We start from the raw sequence: 10,187 nt of genomic DNA on the forward strand, positions 1-10,187 counted from the left end.
ATATATTACTATTAATTCAGAAAATGACCCGAAATGCTAATAACCCAACCCTTATAGTTCGGGTTGGGTTGGTCCGGGTTGTCGGGTTTCCGGGTTGAATGTACACCCCTACCCTAAACCCCTTTCATCTCCCTCGCTGTGCTCCCCTTCGTCTTTCCCGGCTCCTCTTTAAGCATCTCTGAGTCGTTGCCGCCACCGCCGCCGTCGTCCTTCGTCACCGTACTCTCCATATTGAATCGGTTACTTACTCAGTTACCGGTATTCTCCCTATCTCCATCCATGTTTTTCCTTCTTCCTTGAAAAACTCAAATTAGACCTTGTAAAAGGTTCGTTAATGGAATACATGGTAGACACCAACTCGAGAATCGGTAGTTAGCTCCAGATACGAAACTTTTCCTTATAATAACCTTGAGCCGAGTCCTTATTTTTGTTCTTTTTCTATTGTTTGCGAAATTAAAAGTTCCTGAATGTTCTTGTCAATGATACAGAATCAACTCTGGTGGGAGCAGCAGATATGTCTGCAGTGGAAGAGAAGCTAGAGGAAATCGAACCTTCAACAAGGAATAATGAGGAGCCAGTGGAAGAAGATGATGAAGAGGAGGACCTTTCGTGGTCATCAGACTCTGAGATTGGAGAAGCATTGGACTGGTTGGATGCTAAGGAAGATCGTGAGGCAGATGGGGCTTTTTCACTCAATGCTAGGCGTCCTAATGCTCATGGTGGGCTTTATTCTCGTCATAATTCCTCAACTCTTCAACCTCTCTCAAATCGAAACCAGAAGTTTACCAATCATATTCGAGCTTCACCTCTTGGGGTATATTATACTTAATTCTTCTGATTTTCTATTGTTGGTTGTGTCATCCCTTGCTCGAATTACATCTTAATTGTTCGTTAATGTAGGAATGGGAAGGGAGGTTTAATGTAGGAATGTCAAACTCTGTTACCACTGCCATTCGTGACAGTGTCAAGGAAATGGCGATAGGAAAAACGAAAACTACAGAGAAAGCTGATCGTGCAACTGTCGAACAGGTCGGTGGTGATAATATTTTCTTGGTTTTGTCCTGAAACAATCCAATCCCCTTGTGCACAATTAGTATTTATATCATCAAATGCATGACTGCTGCAGGCAATAGATCCTAGAACTCGGATGGTTTTATTCAAGATGCTCAATCGAGGCGTTTTTCATGACATTAATGGCTGCATTTCTACTGGTAAAGAAGTAAGCATCATATAATTTATTTTGCAAATGAAGCATAGGCTATTCTCAGTAGTGAATATTCATTTTTCTTGTTGTGTATAATCAACAGGCTAATGTCTATCATGCAACAAAATCTGATGGTCAAGAATTCGCTGTCAAAATCTACAAAACTTCAGTTTTGGTGTTTAAGTATGTTGTGACTCTCTTTATTTTGATTTGCAGATCATTGTTTTGGCTATATTCAAAGAGTTTACTAATTAGGTTCAGCAATGATGATAATTTTTTTTTTTTTGATAGTTTGAATTGTGCACGAGAATGATTTTCGTAATTTATTTTGTGATCTTCTTTCCACTTTAATTGTACATATTGTCATTTTGGAACTCGTTGATCGTTTGCATTGATGTCCTGAGCTTAGTTTATTATGCTCGTCAATTTCAGGGATAGGGATCGCTATGTCCAAGGCGACTACCGTTTCCGACACGGATATTGCAGGCATAATCCCAGGAAAATGGTTAAGACATGGGCCGAGAAGGAAATGAGGAACTTGATGAGGTAACTACACCAACTATTTGTAGTTCATAAGAGACCTCCATTATCTATAACATTTAGTACAAAATGGATCGGGTTTGTTCGGTGTCAACTTACGCTTAGATTATCTGACCTATAACCCATGGTGACCAACCGTTTAAGATAAAATTATCGTTTGAATTTTTGGATTCTAATTTTTAGTGTTATTTAGCTATTTTCTTTTACAATCTTTTTTTATCATAGTATTTGTTTCTATGAATTTTCAGGTTAAAAGCTGCAGGAATTAGATGCCCGACTCCTCTCCTCTTGAGATTGCATGTGTTGGTCATGGAATTCATCGGTATGTATTCCCTTCCCCAAAATTATGTTCCATAATAATCAATAATTGACATTTAATTGCTAAAAGCTTTATTCAATAGACATAAAAACGTAAGAAAAACAAAGTGATTTGAATTGAGAGTGACATGGACCAACTAGTACCAACATTATTAGAAACCCTCCTCGACCATCGAATTGAAAATTGAGAGAAAGAAGAACAAGTGGCTCTTATATGAAACTCTTGGGATTTGATCTAAGAATCTTGTTGAAGAGCAAGACCTTTAGATCTAAATTATCCAAGAACCCCAAAAACGATAAGGAAACAACCCAATGGAAAGTTTAGGAATGGATTACCTTGTTGATGAAGATCAAAAGTAAAGATTTGAATCACTTCACAAGATAATTTGATCAGACTACTTGAATGACTCTAGCATGCAAATCTAAACACAGAAACAAACTCATGGCTTAAGAAGCATAATATGCAACTTCATTTTTATTATCCAAAATCTTCATACTAAAGCAACAACATGAATGTCTATTTATAGGCCTTGAAATAAACCTTAAAGTAACCTATGGTCAATTGAAAGGTTGTAACTCTCATGCCCATCAATACTAAAATTACCATACCATTGACTAATTGTAACTTAAAACTTTAAAAATAATACTTTATAATTGAAAAAAAATACAATGAAACCTCCCTAAATCCAAATATGTATAACATAATCTTTGTGGCATGATTGAGACACCTTATTTCGTATTAGACTCGTATTCTTTTGCTGATTCTAGCTACAGAGACAGTAGTAGCTTGGATGGGTAGCCTGGGAGGTTTTCTTGTTTGATTATGAGTTTATCACTGGCACTTAGTTCTAGAAGGCAAGCATGACCAACATGTCTAAATCATTCTAATTTTGCAACGAGTAATTTTTATCTAGCTGTATGATTGGCATCTGTTTTTGAGTCACATCTTGAATAAAAGACTCCATTGATTTTCTTTTTCCTTTTTTGTAGGTAAGACAGGTTGGGCTGCACCTCGTCTCAAGGACGCTGCCTTGTCGTTGAACAGGTTACGTGAAAGTTATTTGGAGGTATGTTTGTATCTATGAACGTTGTCACCGAGTCAAGCCGCAAATAGCTTAATTATTGCTGCACCTCCATTTCCCTGCTTCAACCATAATTTTTTAAGAACCCAGAAGCTAATCATAGAGACTGATAGTGCTGGAGCTTTGACTGTTTAGTGATAAATAAAATAGTGATACTATGTACATAATCAATGTTAAAAAGGAAAATCAGTAGCTAATCAACTTTTTCAGCAACAAGAGGCTGATTAAGACGGTCGAGGAAAAAAAAAATTGCTTACATCGTTTCGATTTGGTACTTTTTCTTTGCATTTTTCAGGTTATTATTACAATGCGGACCCTCTACCAGAAATGCAAGCTAGTGCATGGAGATCTTAGTGAATATAACATACTTTATTTTGAGGTTAGCAATTGCGATAGTTGTTGGTTCGACAATGGCATTATGGGAAAACTAATGCCAGTGTCTTTCTTGCATCACAGGGTCACCTTTATATTATAGATGTTTCTCAATCTGTTGATCTCGACCACCCTCATGCCCTCGATTTCCTTCGTGAAGATTGTCTTCACGTTTCTGTAAGTCTTCGTCGGATTTTACCTTGACTTCTTCCTATGTTTTGAACTTCTGATGGAGTGACTTTGAGAGGATGCTTGGTGTACTGACAAACAGGATTTCTTCAAAAAACATGGTGTTGCTGTAATGACAATACGAGAACTGTTCGATTTTATAGTCGATCCATGCCTCACTGATGAGACGATTGATAGTTATCTGGAGGAGGTTCGATATTGAAGAATTATGTTTTTAATTGTTACTATTATGATTAATTTTAGAAAAGTTCTGTCTTTTACCATGTCTTGTAAATTGCAGCTGCAAGAAAAAATCTCGGCAAGAGGTGATATATCAGTGGAGGATGAGATTGCAGATTCTGTATTTGTGCAGGTAATTTGTACTTGTAGTTATCAACCATGGTTTTATAGGGGTTCATTTTACGATAGAATTGAAGGCCGAGTCCTTGCGATCTGTTGGTCGATGAGCGGTTTGATTACAGTTCTTGACTTACTGTAATATAATTTTTAATCTTTTTCGCCTCGATTCCAGTCGTATATTCCGAAGACGTTGGATAGTGTCAAACATGCCGAGGAGGATGTAATACGTTTAACAAGTGGTCAGAACACTGAAGATATGTACTACAAGACCATTACAGGGTTAAAACAGGCTCTTCCAAGAGTTCAACCTACATCAGAGCTAGAACATGACACAGACCCGATTGAACAGTCCGAAAATTTAACCGGTCTGTCAAATTCTTGCGAGAAGGAAACCGAATCAATGTCAGAGGCAGATGAAGAGAGCTCGGATGAGTCGGAAGAAGAAGAAGACGGTCCAAGTTCTTCAACTGAGACGACGACTCAAACACCAGCTGAGAGGAAAGCTGCCAGAAAAGAGAACAAAAAGAAGGTGAAGGAAGAGAAGAGAGAGTCCCGCAAAAACAAGGTTCCAAAGGCTGTGAAGAAGAGGAAGAAGAAGTTGGCTAAGTCCCACAAGTAAGGTTGACCTAATCCTTACAATTACTTTGGTTTTGTTCGAATTTTGATTTACATTCAATGATATGATATGTAGTTTATTGTTTATTTATCTTAAACCTTCATTTTACAATAGTGCAAATGAAAATGGAGCTAATTTAGAAGAATCTATCTTCCAATTGGCTAATTTGTGCATTTGTGATTGTTTTAAAATTTAATTTTTTTTTTTGGGAATGGTAAAATTTATTGTTTAATGATTTAGATAAGTCTGTCGTCGGTAGTTATTGTCCTCTCCAGACTTTCTTTTTAAGGATTTTTTCTCAAGATTTTGAAATAGGGATTCGTTCCCCTCTCTCCAACCGACTTTGGATTCCATGAGTCACCTCCTTTGGGAGTCTAGCGTCCTCCCTGACACATCGTCTGGTGTCTGTCTGACTCTGATACTATTTGAAACACATCGTCTAGTGTCTGTCTGACTCTGATACTATTTGAAACACATCGTCTAGTGTCTGTCTGACTTTGATACTATTTGTACACATCGTTTGGTGTCTATCTGACTCTGATACTATTTGTAACACATCGTCTGGTGTTTATCTGATTCTGATGCTATTTGTAACACATCGTCTGGTGTCTGTCTGATTCTGATGCTATTTGTAACACATCGTCTGGTGTCTGTCTGACTCGGATACTATTTGAAACACATTGTCTGGTGTCTGTCTGACTCTGATACTATTTGAAACACATTGTCTGGTGTCTGTCTGACTCTGATACTATTTGAAACACATCGTCTAGTGTCTGTCTGACTCTGATACTATTTGAAACACATCGTCTAGTGTCTGTCTGACTTTGATACTATTTGTACACATCGTCTGGTGTCTATCTGACTCTGATACTATTTGTAACACATCGTCTGGTGTCTATCTGACTCTGATACTATTTGTAACACATCGTCTGGTGTTTATCTGACTCTCATACTATTTGAAACACATCGTCTGGTGTCTGCCTGACTCTGATACTATTTGAAACACATCGTCTGGTGTCTGTCTGATTCTGATGCTATTTGTAACACATCGTCTGGTGTCTGTCTGACTCGGATACTATTTGAAACACATTGTCTGGTGTCTGTCTGACTCTGATACTATTTGAAACACATCGTCTGATGTCTGTCTGACTCTGATACAATTTGAAACACATCGTTTGGTGTCTGGTGTCTGTCTCACTCTGATACTATTTGTAACACATCTTGTGTCTGTTTGACTCTGATACTATTTGTAACAATTTAAACTCATTGCTAGTATATATTGTCCATATCTTTTGGATTTGGCTTTAAAAATAAATAATAACAAAAAGGAGTATCTCGATCTAATTTTCATTTCAAAGAAAAAGAAAGTGTAGGTGATTGGTAGGTTTCGAATATCTCGATATGTTGAAGATGGTAATAGGAAGGTGTAGGTGATAGGTAGGTTTCGAATATCTTGATACACTGAGGATGGTAATGGAAAGGTGTAGGTGATAGGTAGGTTTCGAATATCTCGATATGTTGAGGATGGTAATGTGCGGGCTTAAAGCAAAGGAATGGTCAATTCAAATTGAAAAATGGGAAATTATTATTTTTAATTATTTTGGATCGAAAGCTCCTTAAATATTATTCCTTTCAATTAATTTAATTTAATTTAATTTTTTCAAGTATCTTTAAATATTATTATTTATAATTAATCTACTTTTTTTTGCCGCATTAATCAAATTTTATGAAATTAAATTAAGAATTTGACTATGAAATGTTTCATTTTTACTCATTAATTATGAAATTTATTCCAAAAAAAATTCCATAAAGATTTATTTCATAAAAAATGACTTGAAGGACACCACATAAAAATTAAAAGAATTATAAATAATATTAAATATCCTTTTCGCGTTAAATTTTATATTTTAGTAATGTCTGTAATAAAAGATAAAAACAAAAAATTTAAAAATATTTTGTTTAAATAATACAAATTAGAAAAGCGTAAATAAAAATAAATAAATAAATACTATGAAATAAATAAAAGAATGGGAGACCTAAAACCCTTTCGTCCTCTGCTGCATCCTCTTCTTCTTCACGCCGGCCCCTCCTCCATTTCAGCAGCTTAGTGTCACCGCCTCCGCCGCCTCTCACCCGTTCAGTGCCGTCGCCGTCGTCATTTTTCTTCCGCTCGTGCTGTCGCAGTCTCTCTCCTAGCGAGTTGTATTGATCTTCTAGTTGTTACTGGTACTCTCCTAATCTCCATCTATGTCTTTTTTCTCACTTGAAAAACTCAAATTAGGACTCGTGTAATGAAACAAATGAGGATTTATTTTGATTTTACTGTACTAATATTCTATAACAATAGTAGAACAGCAAAAAAAAAAAAAAAAAAAAAAATGTTGCTGTAAATTTGGACTTCACGAACTGCCATGAGTCGAAGTAATCAATGGCATTCTCCAATTCTCTTTTTGAATCCCTAGCTTGTAGGAGTTGTTTTTGATTGACAGAACAACCTCAACCAGATATATATTTGTACATTTCGGAGGGAGACGCAGATTTCACTTGCAGTCGTTGGCGTGAAATTAGGGAAGATTGAAGCTAGTTGATTTCTGGTAAGGAAATTCCTAACTCTTTACTTTTTCTTTGCAATTCTTCTCTTCCTACTCCGTGCCGCCATTTTCCCCCTCATATTTTACGCCATACATCTCTTTCGATCCTGCAACTTCGACTACTTGCGTGGAATTTAAGCTTGAAGTAGCGCATTATAAGTGTGAGCCTGAAATGTAATGGTTTTTCATTTTCCTTGTTGTTTTGGATAGGATCTAGCTGATCGGATAATAGAGAATAACTCGTAGCTCATTGTAAGGGTCTTCAAAATGGCAAGTGGACCTGGACTTGAATCACTGGTTGATCGTAAGTTATCTCATTAATAATCCCTCAAACTGTTTATTTTTATACGTATATGTAGTTCATACAGTATGAAAATGAGATAATTATTTTTCTCTTGAGGATAGTATTGATCTTTTGAGGCAATGCAAATTGAATAGAATGTCTTCTTTTGAGCCTGTTATGAACTGTTCTGGGTGATTCAAAAGCACCTTGTTGTACTATTTTCTGTTTGATTAAATGAACCCAGAATATTATCCATCACACTGTTGGATGATGAAAATCTCACTAGTCCCACGTCGGCTAATTTAGGAAATGATCATGGGTTTATAATCAAAGAATATTCTCTCCATTGGTATGAGGCCTTTTGGGGAAGCCCAAAGCAAAGCCATGAGAGATTATGCTCAAAGTGGACAATATCATACCATTGTGGAGAGTCGTGTTCAATCTAACACACACGTCCATGTAAAAACTAAAGGCTTTGACGGGGTGAGTTCAAGCATGATGACCACCTACCTAGAATTTAATATCCTACAAGTTATCTGGATAGCCAAATGTAGTAGGATTAGACGTCCTGTGAGGACACTTGAGAAGTGCGCTAGCTAGCCAAAACACTCGTAGATATATATTAAAAAAACAAGGAAATTTAGAATATCATACATTTTGGTATAGTACGATTTCAGATGTAAATGGGGTGGTTCTGAGAAACTAATGTATTTAAAGTTCATGTTGAATTCAATTTCAGTTGACTGACTTTACCTTTTAATTTCTTTTAGAAACAATATCAGTTATCACTAATGACGGCCGCAATATAGTGGTATGTTCATGAACTATCTTCCAGTTGACTGGTATTTCATCCACCCAATTTGTGTCTATATTAACGATACTTTATTCAGGGAGTGTTGAAAGGATTTGACCAGGCTACAAATATTATCCTCGATGAATCTCATGAACGTGTTTACTCGACCAAGGTTTGTATGCTGTCCATGTAACTTAGATGGAATTTTCTACGTTCTATTTCTCTTTCATCGACTGTTGGTCTCTATTATATGCAGTGGACAATATAAAAAATATAGTTTTCATTTTTGTTTCATATTCATTTTCAATTATTCACCATATAGGCCTTTGTTTTGTGAAATTATTATTACCCCAATTGATCTCAGGGCCCATCATAGTTGTTTGCTTATATCAATTTTTTGATTAATATTAGGATGATTCTCGGTTTAAATTTTTGTTCGGAATATGGGTTTCGGAAAATGCACAAGAAGATACCAATCATCTGAAGTTTGATTTTTAGATTTTTACATCACTTATTTGTCTTTGTACCTACTATATTTCTGTTTTCGTTTATCAGTTCCATAGTTCAAATAAACAACTACTAGCATTTTCATATGGATTTTAATTTAAATTTGTGAACAGATAACTTTTTATGTGATTTGGCCTTCGGGTTGCTTGAATTTCGAATCTCACAAGTTCCGACTTGATGGATTTCAAGGGATTTATGGTAGAGCATTTTTCCTTTGCATTCCGTTTTTATAACTTGATTCTTCTCTTGTTCTGCAGGAAGGAGTTCAGCAACTTGTTTTGGGTCTATATATAATCAGAGGCGATAATATGTAAGTTACCGTCTCATTTTCGTTTACTCTCTCTACACACGCTAACCTGAACATCTGAACGTAGCTCAACTGGTTTCAACCAAAGAGGTTAGAAGTTAAGAACGTCTACCTCACATGTTATTAAAGTCTAAACAAAAGTATGCACGCACACATAACGAATGATGTGAACTATGTATATCTTCGACCAAGAGGGTAGAAGTTTGAACTCTAAAAAAGATCGTGTGCACGCGCGCAACGAACAAAATGTGATATTAGTTCCTAAAACAAAGAGTGCTTTGAAAACATGTTCAACTAACTATATTTAAAATCTTTCATTTGAATATTTTATCAATGGTTAACCATTAGAACTGTTCTTCTTCCTTCTATAACTTGAATAGTGATTATGGTAGAGAGCTATTCATTCATTCATTCCTTGTTTTTACATTAGAATCTTCATCGTATTGAAACTCATATTGCTCTTAACTTTCTGCAGAAGCATTGTTGGGGAGCTAGATGAAGAACTTGATTCAAATTTGGACTTGTCGAAGTTGAGAGCCCATCCTCTAAAGCCTGTGATTCATTAATTGTGGACCATCAAGAAGAAAAAGCTGTCAAACGGTTTTTAGCTTTAACCTTTCATCACATTTTACAGCTTTGTTTAGATGGCGGGCATTATATTCGTTATGAATATATTACATATTTGAAATTGAAAATATTTCGGATATTTTATTTGCTAAGAGAATTTAATGTTGTCCTATGAGAATAGACAAATTGCATACCATCTCACTTGAACTCTCATGAATATATATTTATAAAAAAAAAAAAAATAGTTATTTTGTACCGGCTGTCTAGTGTGAGATTTAGAAAACTTCTTCCTAGTAGATATGTAATGGGTCAAAGTAGATAATATTTGGTTGCGGTGAGCTTGAGTTTTTACAAATGGTATTAGAGTCAGATATTGGGTAGTATGCCGAGAATGTTGGGCCCTCAAGGGAGATGGGAAGTGTGCTAGCGAGGATGTTGGGCCCTCAAGGGAGATGGGAAGTGTGCCAGTGAGGATATTG

General features: G+C 36.0%; 2 protein-coding genes across 6 annotated transcripts; both read left to right on the forward strand.

Moving 5' to 3' along the window:
• The first annotated feature begins 99 nt into the window (after nt 1–99).
• Nucleotides 100–4,833, forward strand: LOC111802387 (uncharacterized). 2 transcript variants are annotated; one of them, XM_023686732.2, is made up of 13 exons: nt 100–258; nt 489–814; nt 901–1,029; nt 1,127–1,219; nt 1,308–1,387; nt 1,637–1,750; nt 1,993–2,066; nt 3,053–3,129; nt 3,440–3,523; nt 3,601–3,693; nt 3,788–3,895; nt 3,986–4,057; nt 4,217–4,833. In XM_023686732.2, the coding sequence occupies exons 2-13, from the start codon at nt 515–517 to the stop codon at nt 4,661–4,663; spliced, it is 1,671 nt and encodes a 556-aa protein (XP_023542500.2). In that variant the 5' UTR covers nt 100–258; nt 489–514; the 3' UTR covers nt 4,664–4,833. The 2 variants fall into 2 exon arrangements, with proteins under 2 accessions (XP_023542500.2, XP_023542499.2); XM_023686731.2 differs by having other exon boundaries at nt 125–368.
• A 1,844-nt stretch (nt 4,834–6,677) lies between these two features.
• LSM8 (Small nuclear ribonucleoprotein family protein) lies at nt 6,678–9,904 on the forward strand. Of its 4 annotated transcripts, none has more exons than XM_023685476.2 (7): nt 6,678–6,886; nt 7,123–7,254; nt 7,462–7,555; nt 8,305–8,345; nt 8,425–8,499; nt 9,092–9,144; nt 9,617–9,904. In XM_023685476.2, the coding sequence occupies exons 3-7, from the start codon at nt 7,519–7,521 to the stop codon at nt 9,705–9,707; spliced, it is 297 nt and encodes a 98-aa protein (XP_023541244.1). In that variant the 5' UTR covers nt 6,678–6,886; nt 7,123–7,254; nt 7,462–7,518; the 3' UTR covers nt 9,708–9,904. The 4 variants fall into 4 exon arrangements, with proteins under 4 accessions (XP_023541244.1, XP_023541242.1, XP_023541245.1 ...); XM_023685474.2 differs by having other exon boundaries at nt 7,130–7,254; XM_023685477.2 differs by having other exon boundaries at nt 7,150–7,254.
• The last annotated feature ends 283 nt before the right edge of the window (nt 9,905–10,187 follow it).

Source organism: Cucurbita pepo, chromosome 9 (genome assembly GCF_057944985.1).
Source record: "Cucurbita pepo subsp. pepo isolate OVF chromosome 9, ASM5794498v1, whole genome shotgun sequence".
Lineage (NCBI taxonomy): Eukaryota > Viridiplantae > Streptophyta > Magnoliopsida > Cucurbitales > Cucurbitaceae > Cucurbita > Cucurbita pepo.